The 25,746-nt window shown below is 45.6% G+C and overlaps 1 protein-coding gene across 1 annotated transcript; it reads right to left on the bottom strand.

Annotated features, from left to right (window-relative positions):
• Positions 1 to 577: 577 nt before the first annotated feature.
• ERMARD (ER membrane associated RNA degradation) lies at positions 578 to 24,552 on the bottom strand (the record flags this gene model as incomplete). The annotated part of the gene is made up of 17 exons (XM_080700175.1): positions 578 to 761; positions 2,395 to 2,508; positions 3,324 to 3,542; positions 3,645 to 3,731; positions 4,498 to 4,574; positions 6,616 to 6,699; positions 10,904 to 11,077; positions 12,548 to 12,616; positions 13,862 to 13,891; positions 15,618 to 15,720; positions 16,621 to 16,735; positions 17,621 to 17,757; positions 18,168 to 18,265; positions 19,965 to 20,054; positions 20,329 to 20,430; positions 21,844 to 21,983; positions 24,384 to 24,552. The coding sequence occupies 17 exons, from the start codon at positions 24,550 to 24,552 to the stop codon at positions 578 to 580; spliced, it is 1,992 nt and encodes a 663-aa protein (XP_080556301.1).
• Between the last annotated feature and the right edge of the window lie 1,194 nt (positions 24,553 to 25,746).

The following is a 25,746-nucleotide window of genomic DNA, read 5'->3' as shown; positions in this document are numbered from 1 at the left end:
AGGGTGCAGACTCGGGGAGGGGGCATCAACTGCATAAACAGGCAGAGGGTGCTGCCTTGAGGTTTCTAGGGTGCAGTGACCTGGGAACACTTGAACACATTCCCCAGTGGAAGGACAAACCACCCCATCTCATACCACTGCCACCAAGAAAGAGGCAAGACCTTCAGAGCTGCCCCGCAGTCTGGACTACCTTGCAGGGGGCCTGGGAGTGGCAACCTCCCCGCCCACCCCGCCGTCCAGGGCCCTCTCAGTGCTTGCCTGCGGGACACAGAAAGCATCCACCTTAGCCCGGCTCCATAGGCCCTCGCCCGGCCTCTGCCCCAACAGCCACAGGTTCACTGTCAAGAGCATGTGTGTGGCCAGGGAGAAGACACGGGCCTGGGGGCAATGGACCCAGGCCTGCTGCAGGCCTTCGCTGACCAGAGGCCAGCCTGAGGTCACACCAACTCCGGTGGGGCAAATCAGAAAGGTTCAGAGACAGGTCCTGAAGCCCAACCGCCTGCAAATGTTTGATTCATAGGTGGTTAGATCTTGGGTTTTCTGTGATAACCAAAAGCATCCTCACTTTAAAGTATCTTCATAAGACTACTTTACTTGTGGATTTCTTGGCTAAATGTACTAGCATTTGTCTTTTCTTGCTGAAAGTCCAGATTTTCAACAAGGCTGTGTGTGTGAGATTAACAGCTTCAGTCCACTTGTTCTTGTCCTGGCTGGTGCAAGCCACCAGGTTTTCAGTGTACTGCAAGAGCGACTTCAGGAACCTGGCGGAAAAGAAAGCAGCCTTAACTTGTCCATCCACTACAAAGGTAACAGTGTCTTACATCATCAGAATCACTCCCAAGGTTAAATACTACTTGATTTTCGTGGACACATTAAAAAGATATACATTCAAAATGAAAATCAGAGAATACAAATTACAGAAAGACGAAAGTGCTGAGAGTTAAGTGCCACTTGGACAGTCTTCTAAACATTCATGAAGTACAAGTTCCTTTTATACACTCTCAGATCCAGATGTGCTAGGCTTAAGTGAAGGGAGCCATGCCAGAAGCTACAGAGCAGGCACACAGTACATGTGAGACAGGTGAGCCAGCCTGAGCCTGGGTCCCTCTAGAGCAGCGTCCGTCCACAGGACACGTGCCCTGGGAGACAGCTCTGCTGTGCTGGTAGGACATTTCCCTAAAAATGCTCATCAAGGGGATGCAGAGGCGCTAAGCTGCCTGGGAGGAGGAAGCAGGAGGATCGCAGGTTTGAGGCCAGCCTGGGAAACTTAGCAAGACCCTGTCTCAAAATAAAAGATAAAGAGGCTGGGGATTTGGCTCAGTGGTGGAGCACTTGCCTGGCACATGCAAACCCTGAATTCCTTCCCCATCCCCTCACCCACCCCACACAAATGTCCATCAAAGTCACAGCAATTGACCTCTGACTGAAAAGAATGAGTGACTTTTTTGATAATGGAAATGGAAACCAGGGGCATTTTACCTCCAAACATCCCCCAGTCCTTTTAAAGATATTTTTTATTTTGAAACAGGATCTCACTCAGTTTCTGAGGGTCTAAGTTGCTCACACTGTCCTTGACATGTGCCCCTCCTGCCTTAGCCTCCAAGGACGGGATCACAGGAGAGTGCCACTGCACCCAGCTAAATGCCATTGCTTGCCAAGATCTCAACATTCCCCAACCACAGACTTCGAGCGGCTCTCGGACAGGACATCTCTCGGCATCGGGTCCTCTTCTGGTGTCCTGGGTGCTGCTGGGAGTAGCGGGTGGGGCCAGGGAGGCCGCTGAGCCCATCACCCCGTCACACTCCCGTGTCAGTGCAGCAAGCAGACACACCGGCGCCCAAAGGGCCCTGGCCAGGACCTCTCAGGGGCTGGAGAGGCTGCCCTGCTGAGGCGCAGCCAACTCAGCTGGCACCCACGCAGCCCTGGGTGAGGGGCTCCCGCCCTTGGCAATCTATGGATAAGGTTACCACAGGTACTCTACTTTCGGATCTCTAGATCTGGGTGCTCCTAAAAAGTGGACATCCCCAACTCAGACCCCTTAGCACTATACGCTGGAATCAGCTGGCCCCGAGCCCTGAGAGGGGGCAACTGGCTTGCAGGCCAGCTCGGGCCTCGGCCTGGGTCAGCGTGGGCCCACACGCCCATCTTCAACCAGTGTGGCCTGGACCCCAGCTATGTCCACACAGCCTGGAGAGTTCTGAAGGGACTCACATGTGAGCCACACTTGATTCTGTGACTGTGTCTACAAGAGTGTCCATCTCACAACACCAAACCCACAAAGGACAGCTGCAGCAACCAGAGTCCATGAAGGTCTCAAGTCACCAGGGAGAACAACGGTGGAGAACAACGGTGGGGGACCCTGGACGAGGCTCGTTCTCTCCAGAGGTCACTTACTTCAGATACAGCTGACAGTCACGAGCAGTCTTTCCAAGGACAGCATGGACGTTGACCAGTTCCAGCGCAACGATCAGCAAGATCAAGTACAGCACAGGAGAAAGAAGCCTAACACTGGAAACGGGTGAGTGCAGACAGAAGTTCAGCAAACGAGCACTTTCTGCTTTCACGGAACGAGGCTTGCCTTAACCAGCACCTTTTCAAACGTCCTCAGGTCCCAGCATCTCAAAAGGTGGTTTTCTGGTGATCTGAGCCTCCCCAGCCCCGCCAACTGCTGTCGGGTGTGGAATCCAGTCCTCTTCACCCCACGCCAGGCACCATGCCCCTCACCGGACTGCAGCACCCACCCAGGTCAGGGCCACAGTGGCCTGCCTAACATGCCCGGGCTGCCCGGAGCCTTCTGCTCAGCCCCGGCCCTCCTGGTGCCCTGCCATAGCCTCTGGCCCCGCAAGGGCTGTCCCCAGGAGAGGGCAGCAAGCGGCCTCAACATGGAAAGCAGCTCAGCACTGCAGGCTTGGACTCAGCTGAAGCCAGATCTTGCTTCCCGCGCTCCTGGTAGAGACACTCACAATACTGCGCTTTAGGGAGAATGTGAGACAGCTCGACCTTAGAGACTGTGCATAAGTGGAGCTCTGGAAGGTGATCTACCAGCAATTCATGTCAAGTTAGGAAACACCCACATACAACCCAAAACCCTTTAAATGTGTCCAACACGGTCACTTCTTAAGGATGTAGCACATTCTAATATATGCTGCTAAGCAAAGAAACCACAGTGGTGAGAAACCTGAGTTAACGTGCTATTAGATTTTTAAATCCAAGTGCTCACTGGGTGGGTAAAATCCACTCCTCCACATATCCAACTTAGACGTTAATCTGAAAGAATAGGTGCTATGCTTTGACAGCAAGGGCTCGCCCCGCACACACCGTACCTGCTAAGCATGCGCACATAGTTCCGGCGCTGTCGTGAGCGCAGCTGCCTCTCCACCCACTGCCGGTGCTTCAGCTGCAGGGAGGCGGCCACCTGGCCAGACACGCGCTGACACTGGGCACCGATGCCGCGCAGCACAGCCAGCACTTCCAGGATGCCTCGCGGGCAGAAGAGAGTGGGCACGTGTGTGCTGCAGAGCGTGCAGAGCAGCTGGGACCACCTGCAAGGACAGCACCACCTCAGGGGCACGCCCCAGGCCAGGAAGGGCAGGTGCTGGGGCGGGGTTGCCCCCAACAGGCAGGTGTGAATAGGCCACACCCACTGCGTGTCCAGTGTGGGTGTGGCCTCAGGGATCCTCATCATGAAGATGGAAGACCAGCAGGCCTCATTTGCCAATTCCTCCTGGGCGCTGACAGGGAGTTCCAAATGACACTACCAAGCCAGTGACATTTACAACAGGGGGGCGCTCAGCAGCTCTCCTCATCTGCTCTCCCAGTTCTCAGCAATTCCCAGAACACCCTGCACTCACTCCTCAGTGGGAAGACCAGCCATGCCATGACAAGGACAGTGCTTCCTGGGCAAGTGGTCGCAGAGCTCATACACAACCTTTGTAATTAAGGAATTGCAGGCACTCGATTCAGAAAGATCTTCCAACCTGAAAACGGGAAATATTTAAAGACGCATGACAATAATTTAATGACCACATCGGTACTTATGCAAAACGGCTACACTAATGCTCAGTGAGCAATGAACTTCATCTGAAACTCAGCTTCCCCAAATGTAAAATGAAAATAGCCACCCTAAATACAAATTTCAAAACATATTATGCAACATGCTAACAGCAACACACTGTACAGACAAAAGACCTGTGTGCTCCTCCAGTGTTACTCCCACCAAATGAGCCTATCTGCTGCACCCCAAGCTCCTGTCTCCACCCCTGCTCCTGAGTTCTAGCCTCTGTTCTCTGTCTACTGAAGAGCTCTCAGGGGATGCTATTGCCTCCCCATAGGTCACTTCGGGCTCCAGGCTCTGCCTGGGATTCTGGAATCAGCCAAGCTTCCAGCTCTCTTGTCTGCAGCAGACAAGGGGACCCAGTGATTCCCCTTCTCATCTGGCTCCCAGCTGCTTGTGTAAGGTGGCTGGCAAACACGAGGCGGTCGGCTGACGGCACGCACCTGAATGCTTCCTGGCCAGGCTCCTCTGGCAGGGGCAGCTGAGGCCAAATCCTGATGCTTGCCTCACAGCTCAGCACCTTGTGGAAACACTCAACTGCTTTAAAGATTCTACAGAAACATCCTGGGAAGTACGTTTTGACTATTACGGATGTTAAGTCATACTCTAGAAAACAGGCGTACAATGGTTACAGAGCCTACAATAGTTGAAATAGTCGTGCTCAAGCGCTCTGGTTCACCTGAGGGACAACAGGACACCTGGCCAAGCCACCAGAGCACAGTAGGGAGCTAACACCTTGACATGCTCAGTAGAGATAGGAAGGACCTCCCCTGAAGTGGAGGGCCCTTGCTATCTGGCTGTGACCAAGGAGAGCAGCAGAGGTGAGAGTACCCCCCAGCTCCTTCCCACGAGGAAGCAGAGGACTGCAGCCCAGGGCCCAGGGCCATCAGCACCTGTTCAGCAGAGCCGAGGGGACGGCAGCCCACCCACACCAGCTGACACCACATGACAGATCCTCGGCAGAGTGCTCCTCAAGCTGAGACAATGCAGGGAGTAGCTTACGAGGCCAGAAATAGCCAAGGGTGGGGGTAGGGGTGGGGGCTGCCCAGGGCCATGGAAGAGGCAGCAAGAAGCCTGCCTTCCAGAACCTTCCCTCTGGCCCTCTGTCTCTCTAAACACTGGTCCTACCAGACAAGTCCTGTGACCTCCACCTTTGTAATGACCTGGAAGCACAGCCCCGTGTGGACAACGTAGGTTGCAATGGAAGTGCTGAGCCGCCTCAGAGGATGCGGAGATGGCCGTCCCTGAACCAGAACCCGGCCTTGTGGGAACGTAATTGGATCTTCCCTACCAAAGGAGCAGCTTGACTTAAGCTCCATTTTGTAAAGCCATGTGTAACCTTGTATGCACCTGTATTTTTTGTAAAGATAACATTTCCTAAAAATTTTAAGTGCCAATCCCCCCCCCCCTCCCCGGCATCCCCTCCAGCCAATGGCAAGAAGACTGTGCAGCCTCCCTCCCACCAATGGGAGCCCAGCACTGGAGCCTCAAGTAGCAACAAAAGCCCCAGAGGGTTCCGCCATTTTGTTCCTGCGGGCCTGACTTTATTGATGATAGGACCCCTTTCTCCAAAAAGTAAAACCCCGTGCCCAGCCGCTTTTGAAGACGTGTCTGCTCTCACAACGCTGTGGGAATGCATTTCTGACCTGGGATGGCGTGGTGCTCACCTGCTGGGCTTCACTGCAGACCCCTCCCTCCGTGCCGTGCCCTGAGCGCCAGCCATCCTCAGCCATTGCCAGGGAGCCTCTGTCTGTCCAAGGCCGGGCACCTCCACCCTGCCTCAGCAAGCTCTCCCTGCGCTACCAGGTGCTGAGTGAGTTTAGGGTGGGGGGCACTGGGGATTGAACCCTGGGGCATTCTAGCTCCCAACTACACCCCAGCCCTGTTTTAAATTTTTATTTTGAATAGGGTCTCCCCAGTTTTCAGAGGGCCTTGCTGAGTTGCGGCCCTACAATACTGCTCTCTTAGTCTCCCGAGTAATAGGATTACAAGCAGGTGTCACCATGCCTGGCTGTCATATGTTAATTGCTCAGCTGCCTGGAGGGCACAATTTTGCAGGTGAATGTACAAGTGAGCAGTCATCCAAAGTGTGACATTCTTGGGGACTGCCTCTTCCTGTCCCCTGTACAGCCCTTCCATCCTGTCACATGCAGAGCAAAGTCCTCTGCCAGGTCCTACACTGGACCTTCCTGAAAAATGCGTGAAAGCTTGTTGTTTGACTCATAATTTAATGAAACCTGGTCTGATAAAGTAGAAGGAAAAATGCCGCTCCCCCTGCTAACCAAAACTCTTCCCAGGGTTGTGAGATATCACAACAGGCTCCGAGGGCGCTAAGCCAAACACTTTCCAACATGCGTGCATTTAATACCAAGACATCCACAAAGCAAGTGCACGGCTGCCTTCTGCCTGGCTCAGGAAGCTCAGAAGCCTGAGCCCGGGGCCAGCATGCACAGAAGCAACACACTGTGGTCAGGAAGTCTGGTGACAGCGCCCTGGGTGCTCTCGGTTCCACCCGAGGAGCGGCTCCACACTCCCATACACCCATCCTGCATGCGGCATACCTGTTTTTTAAGCCGGAAAACTGGATGGCAGCGAGAGCTATAGCCTTCCACAAGATCAATCAATACTTTTATTGATGCATCCTCCTAGTTTAAAAAAATACACATTAGTTACTACAGTTTTGGGTTAGACTTGGTGTCTTGCATTGAATCACAGACAAGTTAGAGTCCTGATTACTCAAATAACTCAGTAGAACTCTTTGTTAAAGGAGTCTGGACCTGGTGGTCAAGTCATAGCTAACAAATGATTTTAAATAAGGCTCACAAACAAATATAACAAAGGCCATACCTACCCTCTCTGTAATGCAGCAAAACTACAAAGGTACGAGGAAGAAAAAGATCCCAGACAACTGGAAAACCTTTAAATGCTAAAAATCAATAGGACTAAAAGAGAATTGCATGGCTATAAGCACTTAATTGCTAAACAATATTGAAAAAAGTAAAAATAATAGTATTTGCAGCTGATGACATTGTATAGCTGGAAAAACCAAGTCAATCATCTGAACACTATTAAAATAAAAAAGAAAAGCCAGAGCAGAGCTGGGCGAGATGAGGCACACCTGTAGTCTCAGTACTTGGGAGGCCAAGACAGGAGGGTCCCAGGTTGGAGGCCAGACCCAGCAACTTAGGAAGACTCTGTTTCAAAATTGAAAAAGTAAAAACAGCTGGGGGTATATATCTTGAAGACAGAATGCCCAGAAGCTAGTGACTGAGGATACGCGTGATGGTGGCCCCTTCAGATGACCTGTAGGTAGTGTCCTCAAAGGACAGACAGATTCCTGGAAGCCCCTGAAGCCACAGAAGGGTCTTTGCGTGGAGGGACAAGGTGCATGAAGTCAGATCTGGATGCTGTTAGGAGAGTGGCCACAACAAAAAGTAGGAGCTGGGAGAGGCAGCCACATTCTAGAGAGAGGGAAAACGGCTTGGCCAGGTGGTGGCGTGGGAGTGTCAGGGAGGACCGGATTTGAGACAGAGACTGAGTATAGAAAGAGAAACAGAGACAAGAGGGCTTGGGGCTGTGACTTGAGCAGCTGCCTGCAAGGAGAGGTGCCTCCCGCAGTGACGAGGATACCTGTCTTAAACAAGAAAGCAAAAATTAAAAAAGGGCTGGAGGATATAGTTCAGTGGCAGAGTTATACCCCAACCTGGAGACACATCGAGAAAGGAATAAGAGAATAAGCTGAAATTAATGAAACAGAGAATAAAAGAAAGTTGGGCGCGGTGGTGCATTTGGGAGGCTGAGACAGAAGGATCGGGTTCACAGACAGCCTCAGCTACTCAGGCCCTTTGCAACTCAGTGAGACCCTGCTTCAAAATAAAGAATAAAAAATAGGGGTAGGGGTGTATCTCAGAGGTAGAATGCCCCTGGGTTCCATCCCCAGCACAACTACAACAACAACAAAAACAAAAAAGAATAAAAAGAATAGAAGGAAAACATAAAGGATCAATGAATCAGAGTTGGTTCTTTGAAAAGATAAAATTAAGAAACCCTTAGACAAACTAACAAAAAGAGAAGATCCAAATTGTAACACCAATGATCCTCAAATTATTCCATGAAATAGAAAGGAAAAGAACACTTCCAAACTTACTACAAAGCCAGTACTAACTCAATACCAAAACCATATAAAAACACATCAAGGAAAGAAAATTATAGACCAATATCCTTGATGAACATAGGTGTAAAATTCCTTAGTAAAATACTTGCAAACTGAATTCAGCAACACATTAAAAAGATCACACAACTATGACCAAGTTGGTTCCTTCCAAGGATGCAAGGATGGCTCAATACACCCAATCAATAATGAATCCATCACATAAGCTGAACTAAGCACAAGAGTCATGCGAGCATTTCAATAGATGCAGAAAAAGCCTTCAACAAAATTCAATATTCCTTCATGTTAAAAACTCTGAAGAAGCTAGGGATAGAAGGAACTTATCTGAACATAAGTAAGTTTCTATATGATAAAGCCAAACCCAACATCATCCTGAACGAGTATAAACTAAAACACTCCTCTAAAATCAGGAACAAGAGAAGGGTGTGTGCTTTTACCACTCCTCTTCAATACTGTATTTGAAACTTCAGCCAGAACAATTATTCAAGATAAAGAAATAAAAGAAATACAATTAAGAAAGGACAAAGCCAAACTATCCCTGTGTGCAGATGATAAGACCTTACACTTAGAAGACCCTAAAGTTACCACCAAAAGATTCTTAGAACTGATATGTAGAACAAAGTAGCAGGATATAAAATCATACAAAATTAATAGCTTTTCTATACACTAATAATGAGCCCATTGAGAAAGAAATCAGGAACACAATTCTATTCACAACAGCTTAAAAAAAATGAACACATTTGTTGTTGTTTTTAATGACTGCTATTCTACTGGGGTTAGAGAAGAAAATCAAAGAAGTACAAACAGGAAAAGAAGAACGAAACTATCCCTATTTGCAGATATGACATGATACCAGACTTAGAAGATCCAAACTAATCAACAAATTCAGCAAAGTGTCTGGATACAAAATTAATTTTAAAAAATCAGAAGCTTTCTCCAGGCATGGTGGTGCATGCTTGTAATCCCCACGCTTGGGAGGCGAAAACAGGAGGATCACACAGGTTCGAAGCCAGCCTTGCTGGCTTAAGAGACCCTGTTTCCAAATAAAAAATATAAAACAGGTCTGGGAGTGTAGCCCGGAAGTAGAAGGGTTCCATTCCCAGTATCTCACAGTATCACACACACACACACACACACACACACACACACACACACGAAAACCAGAAGCTTTCCTATATGTCAACCATAAATCCACTGAAAAAGAAATCTAGAAAATACTTCCACTCACATTATTCCCCCCCCAAAAAAATAAAATACTTAGGAGTGAACCTAACCAAGGAGATAAAAGACCTCTACAAGGACAATTATAAAACACTGAAAAAAGAAACTGAAGACCTTAGAAGACAGAAAGTTCTTCTATACTCTTGGATAAGCAGAATAAATATAATCAAAATGGCATTCTTCCAAAAATGATCTACAGATTCAATGCAATACCCTTTAAATTATCAAGGCCATTACTCACAGACATAAAAAATATCAGTGCTTCAATTCATTTGGGACAACAAAAATCCCAGAATAGCCAAAGTAGTTCTCAGCAACAAGAACCATGCAGGAGGCATCACAATACCTGACTTCAAGCCACAGTAATGAAAACAGAATTGTATTGAAACAAAAAGAGACACATAGACCAATGGGGCAGAACAGAAGACTCAGAAACAAATCTGCACACTTACAGCCAATTCATTTTTGACAGAGAGGCCAAAAATATACACTAAAAAAAATATGGCCTTTTCAACAAATGGTATTGGCAAAACTGATTAGCCATATGCAGAAAAATGAACATAAACCCCACTTTCTCACCCTACACAATAGTCAATTCAAGATGGATCAAAGACCTGGAAACTAGACCAGAGACATTGCAGCTACATGAAGAGGGCATAGGGCCAACACTGCAACACATAGGCACAGGTAAAAACGTCCTCAATAAGACCCCAAAGGCACAAGAAAGTAAAAGGACAATCAATACGTGGGATTGCATTAAACTGAGGAGCTTCTATATAGCAAAGGAAACTGTCAAGAGCCCCAACACAGAACTGACAGAATGGGAGAAAATTTTTGCCAACTACTCCTCTGATAGAGGACTAATATCTAGAATATATAGAACTCAAGAAACTCAGCACTAAGAAAACAAATAACTCTATCAAAAATGGGTAAGTGAACTAAATAGAAACTTCACAAAAGAAATACAAATGACCAATAAATGTATAAGAAGATGTCCAACAGGATTAGCACTCAAAGAGATGCATTTTTCTATCTTACTTTAAACTGTTTTTAACATAATTTTGAAACATATAATCTGAAAACAAAAATAAAATAACAAATTTTCTAAATTATTTTAAAATAACAAAAAATTACAGTTTATTGATAGGTACAAATATCCCACCCCAACTGCATAAAATTTTCCTAATATTGGGTTGATTATATTTTATGATCTGTTCTTTGGTTTTCAATATCATGCTGAGTTTACAAATAAAGGTCTGAGTTAAATTATTTTAGACTATATAATATTGATAAGATTCGTAGTAGAGAATATAGATACATGAAATCACAATTATTCTGGTAAAAGGACAGTGTGACTCAGAAAAATTAAACAAAAGATGAATAATAGTCAATTACATTCAAAACTATATTCTTTCATTGCAAATAATCATCCTACTTATTTTCTTCCTATCCATTACCTTGAAAACTGACAGCACCTCTTCATCAGTGAATCTAAGTAAAAGGACAATGGAAAACATAAGCAGCTGACTTGCTGCTTCTTTCGGAAATTTCTGTAAGTCGATCTCTCCATGGCTTAAACGATCACGTATGCGGGGACCCTCCTGATGGTTCAGGAAATCCCAGAGAAATTCCTTTCAGGAAATAAACAGAGAAAATGTTTTGCTAGCATTCCAGGCAGAAGGAAGAGGAGTGTGAGGCCCAGAGCTGGCTGCAACGGTTACAAAGCAGGTGGGAAAGGTATGTTTGTCGAGGCTGCAGAGCTGGGGTCATCAGCCCGTGTAAGCACCAGACTAGGGTGTGCGTGGCCTGAGGACTGATGCCCCAGAGGGTGTGTGCCCTGTGAACCTCCTGCCTTGATTACTACTTGCTTACTTGGTTACTTTTGCCAAGGGGTCTGCTGTCCACATTTGGAACAGATTTCCCAAGGCAACACAAGAAACTGCTGTTCTCTCTCACCTGGACAAGTATGCACAGCCCTGCACTGTCCCCTTGTTGCTCCTGTCTTCCCTACACTCATCTGCAGCCACCCTTCTGTCCTGACAGCCTGTGAAGATTGTGCTCTTGCTGCAACAACACATGCCAAGGCCTCTCCCTCGTGTCATATGGAAAGGGGTCACAACTGCTGACCCGAGCAAGCTGCCGACGCATGGGCAGCCCCAGAAACCCAAGACAGAAAGAGCGCTAGATAACCTGGTGCAATTGTCCTATTTCCTGAGGGTAGGAATGAATTCCCAGACAGCATAAGGAATCTAGGAGCTAGAATCCAGACGTGCTAACTCTTAGAAAGAATAAATCAAATGTCTACTTATAGCCCAAAGTAGTCATTGTAATGTCTTCATAAAACACAAAACACTGCTAATAGAAAATGGCTCTAAAACATTAATAACCCTTTTTTCATCCAACTCTAAATCCTGTTAGTTGTAATTGACTGTTAAATTTCACAGGGCAAATATAATTCATTCTATAACCCCAATACAGATAACCAATAAATGCAAATATTGTTTAGGAATGGGGCAGCTAAGTCCCAGGCCTTTAAAAAGGACATGAGGGTGAATTCGTTTGAACCCCCCACCCATGCCACTCCTGAATGGCATGGGGCTGTGACTCTCTTCTGTATTTCTATCTTTTTAATAAACTCTTTTAAATCTTAAAAAAAAAAAAAAGGATGTGAATAACCAGCATGCAACACAGGGCCACACATGCTCAGGGAGGCACACCCAGCAGGCGTCGTGACAGAGGGTGAGACTGGGGCTCAGCAAGGGCTTGGGTTCGTTTCTGTGTGTGTGTGTGTGTGTGTGTGTGTGTGTGTGTATGTGTATGTGTGTACATGCATACATACATATTACTGATTAAACCCAGGGTATTCCACCTCTGAGCTTTACTCCTAGTCTTTTTTTTTCAACATGGTTTTGCTATGTTGAGGTCTCCATCAATTGCTGAGATTGGCCTTTATCCTGCAACCCCTCCGTCTCAGCCTCCCAAGTACTGGTATTACAGGCATGGATCATCACACTCGAGCACACCTCACGCCCACTGATTGCATCCTGGAGAAGTGTGAACACATTCTACACATGAGAACCCTACACTGGACCAGCACTTACCATGACAGGCTCTCCAAGGAAAAGAGGAAGCTGATTGGCTTTACCATCACTCAAGTGTTTTGCCAGTATCTAAAACACCAAAAATAAATCAGTAAGCTACTAAATTCACACACACATACCCCTATAGACAGAGGCACACACCCACACATACATACGTACTGATGTGCACACACCCATGTTCTCACTCATACACACACAATTAAAACACACATATTCCTCGAGTCTATGCTAGCTAAGGATAGTTTCCCTGAGCAGTGGTTGCTATGCTTTAAAATTTGTTCTTAATTCATTTGATTTTCTTAGACTACAACGTTATACTAAAGGCACTATATCCTTCAATCAAATGATGTGTGTCCATGTGCATGTGCTTACACCCGGTCACTTCATAAGCAACCGCACAGACTCTGGAACCTGATGGACTGACCCGATCCTAGCGACCTAACGACGTTCAGGTTTGACTGCACTGTGTGATCTGATCTATGACATGTACCATGCATTGAAATAACAGCAAGTTGTTTAGCTACTGAGCAAACCCTGAAGGCAGACAGGTACTCTTAAAAGCCAAACGGCCTGAGCACAGCTGTGGCCGTCCCTCTACATCCTCACAGGCTGACCCCATGTCAGTCTTCAGGTACACGTAATAAAAGATACGTTCAACTGCAATTCTTACTATTCTGGGTTTTCACTTTTAATCAATATGCAGATTAAATGCATCAGCATATGATATAAACACAAAGCAGAAGTTGGAGTACATTCCACATGCAAAAAAAGGCCAACATTAACCCTGTATCTAAAGTCTAGGCCTCTGGGTAAATACAGCTGGCAATGTTAGTGCCCTTGGTATTTTCCAGTTCAGAGTTTTGCTCAACTTTAGAAACTAGATTAGTAGTGTTAGGTCTTAAAATTAACCTGAAAGCCATATTTAAGTGTCTATTGTAAGTTTTTTTTTTTTTTTTGCTTACAATTACTATCAACATTTTCTTGTAAGTGCATGATTTATGGCTAATCTCTCTCTTAATTTGTATTTTATTTATTTATTTATTTATTTATTTATTGCAGGTCTGGGGATGGAACCCAGGGGCATTTGACCTCTGAGCTACATCCCCTGCCCTACTTTTTTATTTTTTATTTTGAAACGGGGTCTTACTCAGTTGTGGAGGGCCTCACTAAGTAGCTGAGGTTGTCTGAGAACCATGATCCTCCTGTCTCAGCAACCCGTATGCTGGGATTACAATTGTGCACCACCACTCCTGGCTTAATTTGTATTTAAAAAAATATTTTGTTTCAAGTTGCCTTATGAGTTTAATTACTTACTTCATCAAAGGTGGTATAAAGAGTTGTTGACTGCAGAAAAGAAAAAAATGAAATGATAAATAATTAAAGCAAAATATTAAAACTCAAGATTATTCAACATAGAAAAAAAATTGTAGTCATGGTCCCAAAGCTAATACCTGGTGAAAAATGAACCCTCACCTAGCAACACCTATAGACAAAATAAGTATGTTGTAAAAGACATAAAAATTCAGGCTGACAACTGAGACACCATGAAGGGTGTTTCCGCAGATGAAAATCATCAGTGACATAAGAATATTATTCAGACAGTAATTAGCAGTAGCCTAGGAATGAAGAGAGGAGGGATCCTCAAGACTGGTTTGCCATGAGTGCAGAGATGTAGGGAGGTGGGGGAAGTCTCAGCTGAAGAAGAAAAGCACCGGGTAGGTGGGAAACAACAGCAGGTGTGCTTGGCGTGCTCGTGAAGAGCCACGGACAGGGAAGGCACGGCAGTGCTGCGGGCTGTGCCAGAGCCCAGGATGACGAGGATGCTGACAAGGACCTCTGAGAGCAACTCAGGGAAACACGCCTTTCTGAGTAGCTTCAGGTGCTCAGCGGGCAGGGCCACCTAACTCCAGAGATCAAGAGATGCCAGAGCCATGCCTTGAGGGATCGTGGTGTTGAAAACCTAGACAGCACGCCTGTACTCCCAGGACTTGGGAGGCCGAGGTGGGAGGATTGTGCCGGCGTGTGCAGTGGCAGGCATTGTGCCTAAGAAGTCACCTGCGGGCCAGACCTGGCTTCTTCAGGCAGAGAGCTTGAGGGGTGTCAAGGGGGGCTGCCCCTCAGCCCCGGGTCTCTCTGAGAGAGCTTGAGGGGTGTCAATGGGGGGACTGCCCCTCAGCCCTGGGTCTCTCTGAGAGAGCTTGAGGGGTGTCAAGGGGGGCTGCCCCTCAGCCCAGGTTTCTCTGAGAGAGCTTGAGAGGTGTTAATGGTGGTGGATGCCCCTCAGCCCAGGTCTTTTTCAGAGAGAGCTTGAGGGGTATCACGGGGGCTGGCCCTCAGCCCGGGTCCCTCTCTGAGAGAGCTTCAGGAATGTCAATAGGGGGGGCTGGCCCTCAGCCCGGGTCCCTCTCTGAGAGACCTTGAGGCGTGTCAATGGGGGGCTGGCCCTTAGTCCAGGTCTCTCAGAGAGAGCTTGAACACTGTCAAGGGGGAAGGGGGACCTTGTTTAAAAATTTAGAACAATAAGCCAGGCGTGGTGGTGCACGCCTGTAATATCCCCCCCACCCCCCCACCCCCCGCTTGGGAGGCGGAGACAGGAGGATCGCGCAGGTTCAAAGCCAGCTGTGCTGGTTTAAGAGACCCTGTTTCCAAAAATAAAATAGGTCTGGGAGTGTAGCCTGGAGGTAGAAGGGCTTCCAGGAACCCCAGTACCACCACCAAAAACAAAACAAAACAAAATAAAAAATAAATAAATAAATAAAAATTTAGAGCAATAAAATAGGGCTGGGGGTGTAACTCAGAAGCCCCCTATCCCCAATATTAAAAAAAAAGACTATTTGGAAATATAAAACTACCCAAAATAATCACAATTAAAATAAATTTAATTTGTAAAAAAGATCATTAAAATAGGAAACCATAAGAAATGACACACCGACCTTCCAAAGAAAGTTCTTAGCTAAAAAATGTACTTTAACAGCAAATAAAATGAGATAATTTTTTAAACTTTTAATTAGCCACAGAAAATTGTCAATGCAGCAACAGTGATCACACTCAATAGCGGAAGCACAAGTACCTCAGCAGTGAGGAGTCTGTCTGGACACTTGTTAACTGCAGCAAAAACTCTCCTAAGACCAGTTTCCAGCTGTGTCAGCAATAATATGGTGCAGTCAGCAAACCTGTGAAATTGCAGGAGAAATCAGTAAAACTCCACATTTTAAATTAAGTATCTTAGCAGCTGGGTGAGGTGGCACATGCTTGTAATCCCAGTACTTAGGAGGCTGAGACAAGAGGATCACACAGGTTCGAAGCCAGTCTCAGCTATTTAGTGTGGCTCTTAACAACTTAGTGAGATCCTGTTTCCAAATAAAACATAAAATAGGTCTGGGAGTATAGCCTCGGGGTAGAAAGCCCCTGGGTTCCACCCCTAGTACCACCAAAAAAAAGTATCAGCACAAATATCACATATGGTATGATATATGTGGTATATCATACCAATGTGGTATTTAAAGCAAAAAGTGACATTACCTGCTAATACTAAAAACAAACAAACAAAACCCCCCACAGAATCAAGGTTTCATTAGACTAGTGTTTTTAAACCATCTCTGGTGTCTTAAAGTTTGATGAACTATATTTTAGCAGCCTCAGTATATTAAAATGTCATCTAAGATCTATCTAACTTGTTTCACCACTTCTGAAAATGAGTCAAACACAAAGGTCTGAGTGGGCTGCAATATCCAGGATGCAGTCACCTGGGGTGGGAGCAAGGCCACCCGCTCATCTCCCCGTGATTCTCTAGTGCTGGACTCTATGCTTCTCTTATGGTAAGAATGCAGAAACTGAGTGAAGTGTTGGTTCTGCAAAACAACTCTACCAACTGTACCAAGGCTGATACCTAATATTTAAACACAACTTCAAGCTGTCTCCAGGTTCTGAGGAAGATGTCTTATGTCTGGTCTCTTGTGAGTCAGCCCCACCTCTGTTACTTCTGCCCCAGCAACAAAGACACCTGGAGGCTGCGATGCAGAGGAGGCCCGCCTCCATCCACAGAGCAGTCGGCCATGCCCCTCTGTAGTTACCTGTGCGACCTCAGCTTGAAAAGAGCAAACTCCCAATACGGCAACATGATTTTTAATACAAAGGTAGACTTCATCATCACTTCCTCTAATACCGAAAGTACCTCATTAGAAACATCTGCAAAACAGAAGTATCTTTAAACACAATCATACTAATCAGCAGAAAAGCGATGGGAACACACTTGGGGAGATGCTAATGAGCCAAGCTCTTCAAGCAGATGAACCAGCACACCTGCAGCAGCACAGCCCTCAAAGAGGAAGATCTCCTGAGCTACAGCTGGAGTGTAGCAGCCTCAGGGACTTAACAAAGGGGACATGAACAACTGCATCTCTCTAGAGATGTAAGCAGTAACAACCACTCTGAGGAGGTTCAGAGCTGCCCAGTTGAGCATGAGGCCAAGAAAAACAAAATACATTTTCAGAAGCTACAGGGGAATCCTCTGTACTACAAGCACTTTAGACACAATGATCATGAGCACAGCCACCAAGAGCTAGAGGAGAATAAAATGTGTACTGTAGTGGCCCTAAACCATCTGCTCATCAGCACACCTGAAAGACTAGCTCACTCACGACACTCACTCACGCAGCCTGACTCTCAGTCCCTAAGGAGCCCTGGGGCAGTGGGAAGGCACAGCCTGCAAGAGGCTCTTTAAGCTGGGCGCACACTTGTAATCCCAGGACCTGGGAGGCTGAGATAGGAGGATCATACGTTCAAGGCCAGCCTCAGCAACTCAGGCCCTCCACAACTTAGTGAGACTGTTTCAAAATTAAAAATAAAATTGGGATGGGGTGCAGTCCAGAGGTAGAAAGTTCCTGGGTTCAATATCCAGTACCAAAAAATTGAAATAAAGAAGTTCTTCAAGCAACTCTTAAAGCCATCTTGTCACTAGAGAATAACTACTTTATTGCATATCAAGAGTTCAAGTCTTAATGCTACTCTTTGACTCTGAAGATATATTCATGAGTATATATTAAGGAGGGAAATGTTTAATATAGTACTTGCCAGGGAAGACAATCAAATCCTCCAAGTTTGTAAGAGTCATGAAAGATCGATGTGCCAATGTGACTTTAGCTTGCTGAAGGTAACCCTCTAGTAACTGACCCAGCCCCGCTGTCAACAACAGTAGCACTGAACAGTATCTAGGGAGAAAACCATAGAGATATGTGAGAAGAAAGAACTCAATATACATATTAAAAAGCTTAACGGCAAAGAAGGGTAAAATTAAATAAAGCACCATCAAGTTGAAGAAAACTCCCTCCAGACGTAGAAGTAAGCTGCGGGATGGCTGGAAGGGAAAACAGCGCTCAGAAGCTGCCGAGTGTCTCACCAGCCCAGGGCCTGTGCACACGCACTGCCACCTCCCTCTGCAGACCCGCATGGCTCCGGGTGCCAGGCACTGAAACCTACTGTCGCTGCTCGAGTCACTGTCGCTAGCTCACAACTTGGTCTTCCAAGTCCCGTCTCAACCCTCCCACCTTTCACAAAACACATCCCCCGCTCAGGACATACACGATGAAGCGCACTTTCAAGCAGGACAAAAGCAGCTTACTTTGGAGGCGTTTCCCGGGGTGAGGCAAAGCCATGCCATAAGACATTCCTCAAGTTGAGTCCACGGGGAGAGCCAATGAAGACTTTCAGGATGTCCATCTAACCCGATGGAGACAGCGGATCAGTGAAAGGTTAAACAGGTGCACAGTTGGTGAACAAACCAATACAATAATGAGATGATGTCTGCTTTTTCCTTAAAACTAACAAAGACCACAGTTTTGGCCAGTGTACGGTAGTAATAACAATAAAACCTACACATATTGCATGTTTAACATGCACCAGATACGTTTTGCACAATTTATCAACTTGTTCATCACAAAAGGAGGGCACTGCTGCTCCTCCCACTGCACAGAGGCAGAAACGCAGGCAGGGCATGGCGAGGCCAGGGCATCAGAGACTAACAACGTGGTCATAGAGATGCCAGGTGACCAGGGATGCACTGATCTAACAGTGAATCAGAGGTGCCCAGTATCTAAACAAAACAGAAAATGAGATGAAAGTCATTACTGGGCAGTGTGCGCTGGTGTAGCAAAAGAAGAGGACAGCAGACACTGCGGGCCAGTGGCTATGCTCCCCTCCCAGGGGACAGCGTGGTGGGACCTGCCTCCAAGCCTCTCTGTGGCCTGGAGAGCGCACCTGCTATGGGCCCTGCCTGAAGGGCTGCAGTAATCACACTGTGCCTCAGCACCACACTTCAGAACAGATCCAGGGAAACAGGAGTTGCTCAGAGTAAAAACGTAGAACTATCCCCACAAGAAAGGTCAGGCCTCAGGAAAAGAAAAGCCATCTTCTTTTCCGTGGGAGCCTGCTGCTGAGAAGAGGGAAGCAGTGTGTCCTGAGCTCTCCTCAGGGCAGAACCAGGGGCATCAGGCGGAAAGTATACAGACGGCTTCCACTGAGGCAAGACCACCCAACAGCCAGGCCTGCAGTGCGCCTCGGAATGTCGTCGCTCTCCCACTACTTTTGAGGGCTGTTGGTATATACCATTGGGACCACCAGAAAGTTATGCCAATGACCAATCATCACCCAAGGTTAAAAACAGACAGGCATAAGGCTAAGTGCACACAGGCAGATGCAATGGCAGATCAAAGAAACCATCTAAGAATTCAGCGCAATGGGAGGCCTCCCCTTGACCTCACTCCACGCTCTCCACAGAGGAGAACCATCTGGAAGCTGACAAGGGATGAGGATCAAACACAGAGGAAGAGCTTTCTGGAAAGTCGCACCCCTGAATAGTGAGCCTCGCTGCCTAGTGGCTCGGCCAGTGCAGCTCTCTGCACCAGCTGCTCTGCGTTCCTCTCCAGCTGGGCCGCCACGCTTCCCGGCCTAAAGATGCCCACCGGCCTTTGTCCTGGCTACCTGCCCTGAGGAGTCTAAAAAGGTGCATACCTTTGTATGATTTCTTACCAACACCTACAGTTTTTTTCACTGTAAATTTGAATGGTTTCAAAGAACATGAATTTCCACATTAAAAAATACTGGTATATTAGAACAAAATACCTTTTAAAGGGTTAAAAATACTTTCGATATTAAGTATTATAAATATAACCATTAAGAGAAACATGCTTCAAACTGAACCCCAGCAGTTCTTCTACCACCATGAGGTCAGAATGGAAGAGTCTTTTTTGTGGGTGGAAGGAGGCAATTCTAAAAGGGAGACAGGAAGAAAAAATATGCTGAGATGCTGATACAATTAAATTTTACTGATGTATCATTAGTTTGGGAAGAACAAAAGTACAACTATTACCAACAGTTTTGTGTTGTGCTTATTCTTCAAGTTTTAGATAAACAAGCTTACCACAGACTGGCCAAAGATCTGAGCAAGCTCCACAGATGCAAGCAGGTCTCTTAAAAGAAAGGGGCATTCCTTCCCAGTCAGTAAAAACACCTAAAAATCGAAAATTGTACAATAATTACATAACAAGAAAGAACATTACCCACGAAGCAACTCTCTGTACAAATGAGGGGAATATCGTATTTGGACAAAAATATCATTATTTCATAATCATTCAAAAAGAAAAACACTAAGAATCTGTATGCCAAATACTGTATTTTACAAGAAAACAAAAACTAAAAGCAGGAAATCTGAAGGCAATTGAGACAGCTTTGCCATTCATCCATGTCATTTAACGAACCAATAAGGAAAGGGTTCTGCCACTTACATCACCTAGGGCTCTTTCTAGACATGATGTCAGCTTCATTAAGCTTAGAGAGACAGCAGGAGAATGCAGGCTTCTTAAGGCATCGAATATTTCAGGAAATAACTATTTAGAATGAGATACATGTTAGAACTCACATTCAATAAGAATTATTTTTCTCAAAATAACAATATTATTTATTGAAATTCAAACCTCTCAAGCCAGGCATGGTGGTGCATGCTTGTAATCCCAGCATTTGGGAGGCTAAGACAGGAGGATCACTGTTTGTGGCCAGCCTCAGGTACTTGGTGAGGCCCTTTGCAACTCAGTGAGACCCTGATTCAAAATAAAGAATAAAAAACAGGGCTAGAGGTGCAGCTCAGAGGTAGAATGGCCCTGGGTTCCATCCCCAGTACTGCAAAAAAAAAAAAAAAAAAAAGAAAAGAAAAGAAAAAGAAATTCAAACCTCTCAAGATTTCAACAGCTATATTTTAATTTAAGAACTTTTTTGGTAGAAGTAAACATTTCCTATTTAAATACTACAATGCCTAAAATATCAAGAAAAATATCTTAATACCTGAGGTGTTCTTTTAAAGTTCTTTCTTTACTTAAATATGTATTGAAAGCAGAAAATTAACATAATTGTGAATTGAAAAGTCAATATTTTCACTTTTTTTTTTTTTTTTTTTTGCGGGTCTGGGGATGGAACCCAGAGGCATTTGACCTCCGAGCTACACCCCCTGCCCTATTTTTTATTCTTTATTTTGAAACAGGGTCTCACTGAGTTGCAAAGGACCTCACTAAGTAGCTGAGGCTGCCATTGAACTGTGATCCTCCAGTCTCAGCCTCCCAAATGCTGGGATTACAAGCGTGCGCCACCACGCCCGGCTTTTTCACTACCTTTTATTTCCCATGGTGATTTAGTTTAGTTCTTAGTAAAAGATAAACATGAGGCAGCTCACCCTACCACCTAAAAGAGCTAGAACTAACAGAGAAGCAGTGACCCTTGTGCTCTAAATTAAGGAACTGAACTTATTTTAGAATTAAGACTTGTTACAGGCACTGCTTTATTGCGGTCTTTCAATGTACCTAAAGAAATGGAGAAAAACTAACAACAACAACAAAAAACAAGATTTGTGTTGGGCCCAAAATGATCTATTTTCCCCCCCAGTTCATCAGTTACAAACTAAGAATGCCTCTGGGCTCCTAAGAACACCATGCCTCTCCCCATAAGGTTGTCCCTGTACTCTAGGAGAGTTCACTTTACTTCCGCCCAGGAAGACCCCTGTACCAAGCACCACCCCCAACTCCGTACTCTGAGACAGTTCAAAAGCTGCCTCTGTTCAGAGTGCCCCTCAGTAAGGAGACCTAACTTAAGAACTCAGCATGCTCTCGCAACCCCAAGCTTCCTGGGCACGGCTGGAGGGGTCAGGGATGAAGGGGACCTTCCAAACTGGCAAAGGTCTCCTCTATCCCTTAGAGGGCCTCTAAGTGGTATCTGCAAAGTGTTTTATTTCTAAAGATGTTCAAAAGCCAAACCTCTGGAAAGCCTGTCCACTGGAACCATGGTTTATATTGAATTTCAAACTGCTCCTCTGTCAAAGATAAGAAATGTAGATGAACGGCCTCACACACAGGGCCCAGTAGCCGCACACTTCTCCAGTAATCGAGACTCTGGTCTTAACGGGTGAGAAAGCAAACTTTAGTACCACAGCTCCTTATCACATGATGAGAAATGAGTGAACAATAAAAAAAAGTAATGTACAATTTCTAAAAATCAACATTTATAATCAAATATGATAAATATATTTGTTTCAATGAAAATAAATCACGATGCTCATGTAACTATAAAAGAAAGATATATTACTAGTGGTGTGTTTATTAAATATAAAGATTCAAACCAGAGAAAAAATTTTATTCAATGTCATGACCTGCATATAAGTTTACATTAAGTCAGACTCAGATTGTATACAGCAGTGCACCCTTATTTCCAATTCTAGTTACCTATGGTCAGTTGTAATACAAAAATACTAGATGGAAAGTTCCAGAAATAAAGAATTCATCTGTTGTATACTGCATGCTGTTCTGAGTGGTGTGACAGCTTGAGTGCTGTCCCACTCCCTCATTGTCCAGCACATCCAGGCCACATACACTCACAGGCTAGTCACTACAGCACCTGGGTTATCAGACCCGCTGGCGCAAGCCACACTGCCAGTATCCTGGTAACCCTTGTTTTACATAATGATGGCCCCAAAGCACAGAGTGATGCAAAGGAGGTATCAGGGTACAAGGTGGAAGCATAGATGAACTCTGGTACCATGCGGCAACACTGTAGGGCATAGGGGAAACAGTGTGTATAGGGTTCAGTGCGATGCATGGCTTTAGGCATCCACTGGGGGGCTTGGAACACATGTCTGAGGATGAGGAGTTACTTTACATAGTATTGTAACCTGGCTTTTAAAAAATGAATATTAGGCCATGAGATTTCTAATGACAAATTATTTCAGAACTTATTTTTTTTGTGGGTCTGGGGATGGAACCCAGGGGCATTTGACCTCTGAGCTACACCTCCTGCCCTGTTTTCTACTCTTTATTTTGAAACAGGGACTCACTATTGCAGAGGGCCTCACTAAGTAGCTGAGGCTGTCCGAAAACTGCGATCCTCTGGTCTCAGCTTCCCAAATGCTGGGATTACAAGCACGCGCCACCACACCTGGCTCAGAACCTATTTGTAATATGGATATTTTTGTTTTTATTGTTTTGGTAAGAAAAGGGTTGAATATTTCCATGGTTCATGATAAAAAAAATACAAAAAGAGAGCCAGGCATGGTGGCACACGTTTGTAATCCCAGCATTCGGGAGGCTGAGACCAGAAGATTGCGGTTCGCAGACAGCCTCAGCTACTTAGTGAGGACCATTGCAATTCAGTGAGACCCTGTTTCAAAATAAAGAATAAAAAATAGGGCAGCGTGTCACTCAGAGGTAGAATGCCCCTGGCTTTCATTCCCAGACCCGCAAAGAAAAAAAAAAAAATCCACAATGATGAAAGTGTACCACTTGGTCCCCCAATTCTCTTTCCCGCTGTAACTACTATTATTGACTTGCTGGGTATATTTACTTACATATAAGCATATACACATACATGCTTCTTTTTCTTCACTTAGCTCAAAAAGAATGTTGCATCAGATGAGCCTCATTCCATTTTATTGCCGTGTAATATTCCATTGAATTTGTCATAACTTACTGAATCAATGTCCTACTGCCTTACATCTGGCTATTTAAGATTATTCACCTATTTAGCTATGACAAACATTGCTGCAAAGAACAGCTTTACACATACAACTTCATATCTGTAAGTGTATTTTTTTTTTTTTTTTTTGGTGGTACTGGGGTTCTTGGAAACCCTTCTACCTCCGGGCTACACTGCCAGACCTATTTTTTATATTTTTATTTGGAAACAGGGTCTCTTAAGCCAGCAAGGCTTGCTTCAAACCTCTGCGATCCTCCTGCCTCCGCCTCTCAAGTGTGGGGATTACAAGTGTGCACCACCACGCCCAGCTAAGTGTATGTATTTTATAAATCAGGCCAGAATATGCTCACTTGCAGTTTTAACAACTAAGTTTGCTAACTCATATCCCTCCTCAAAAAAAAAAAAAAAAAAAATATATATATATATATATATATATATATATAGGAATGCTTGGAAGACATTTAAAATGACTGTATAATCTCCCTTTGGTTTCTTCATACCTTTAGTAGTAGTAGTAGTAGTAGTAGTAGTAGTAAGCAATTCACATAACTCCTACAGAGAATTGTTTCAGGACTTGTAGATCTATCCTGGCAGCCCAGCCTGCCTCCTGACTGACCCTCCTGTTCACACAAGGTTCTCTCAGCCAGCACCCTGGCCTTCTACACTGGCTCCATTCCCTCTTTTTGTGCTGATTCTTTTTTACCTTTGAGTCAGATGTGTATTATAACATCCTCTTACAAAAGGAAGCAGCAGTTAGAAAAGGGATTTTAAAAGTCAAGACATTTTAATGGAACAGTACTGAGCAAAGTTTGAGATATACAGTACCAACCTGATCCTGCATAGCTCACACAGTTGGAGATTGCGTCCCAGCAGACTTCACCATTCTGAGTTATAATGTTATTGATATCACAACTTTCTTTGACTTCAAACCCAAGTTTACAAATCATATCATACACGGGGGGAGAAAGACATGTGGCAATGGGGTCTCCTATTAACATCTAAAACATAAAATATACAAGGTATATTTTCCTTAGCAATAAAGAGAAACATTACTTATTATATATTTAGGTCCCAAGAAAACCCTAAAAAAAGAATGTACCAAAATATGGCGGCTGTTAACATGCTTTCTAGATGACTGTTGCATAAATAAATGATTAGATATTAAAGCTAATGCATGTAAGAATTTTAAAGCGGATGTTTAATGTCTTTGAATCATTTTATGGATTGTAATTGTTAACATAGAGCTCACAGAAGTTCTGTGCGTTTTATGAATGGTACATTATATCTTTCGTCATTAACTATCCCAGAGTCATCAAAATATGGCGGACAGCCTCAGCTACTTACTGAGCCCTCCGCAACTTAGTGAGACCCTGTTTCAAAATAAAGAATTAAAATAGGACAGAGGGTGTAGCTCAGAGGTCTAAAGCCCCTGGGTTCCATCCCCAGATCCGCAAAAAAAAAAAAAAAAAAAAAAAAAAAGAGAAAAGAAAAAGAAAAAAAAAAAACATTTTTACGGGGAGTGTAAAGAACAGACAATCCGATGTCACATAGTTGCCCCCAAACTTGACGATAAGATCCTAAAACACTGACCACGCCTTCCGCCGCCCTGCGTCGCCGGGACAGACAGGCTGGCCCTGGACGAGAGTCAGCGTACTGACTGCCGGGCTCCTCCTACTCTAGCGGAGAGGGGCGTCCCGCTCTCCGCGGGCTGGGGCTTCGGCAAGGCATCCCAGGCACACGCGGCGCAACGGTGGCTCTCGGCGTGGCTCGTCCTCTCTGGCACCAGCAAAGACGTCCCTGGGGCGGCCAGTGCCGAGTGCCCCCCGAAGCGCTGCGGCGTCCGCTTCGCCGGGTCAGCGGCAGCCACATCATCTGGCCCCGCGGGCACCCTCCCTCTGCACGGAGAGAGCCTCCCGGCCGCCCTCCCTCTGCAAACACCCTCGGCTTCGTGTGGGACGCCACTAGCTCTTCCCCCCCGTCTTGCGGCACGCGCACGACCCGCTCCGGTGCCGCCTACCTCCATAACTTCCGGGTCCAGGCCGCGACGCGCGGGGATGACGCACTTCCGGGTCGCTCCGCCTCCGGGCCGCCGAGTTACGAGGGGCCCGGGACGTCCTTTCTGGCTGCGCGCGCGGGCAGGCGCCGAACTTGAATTCTCGCGAGAGGCGGCCGAGGCGTTAGGGGGACTAGCC

This window comes from Muscardinus avellanarius, assembly GCF_963383645.1.
Source record: "Muscardinus avellanarius genome assembly, chromosome: 8".
Taxonomy (NCBI): domain Eukaryota; kingdom Metazoa; phylum Chordata; class Mammalia; order Rodentia; family Gliridae; genus Muscardinus; species Muscardinus avellanarius.
This window is presented reverse-complemented; position numbering and strand designations above follow the sequence as displayed.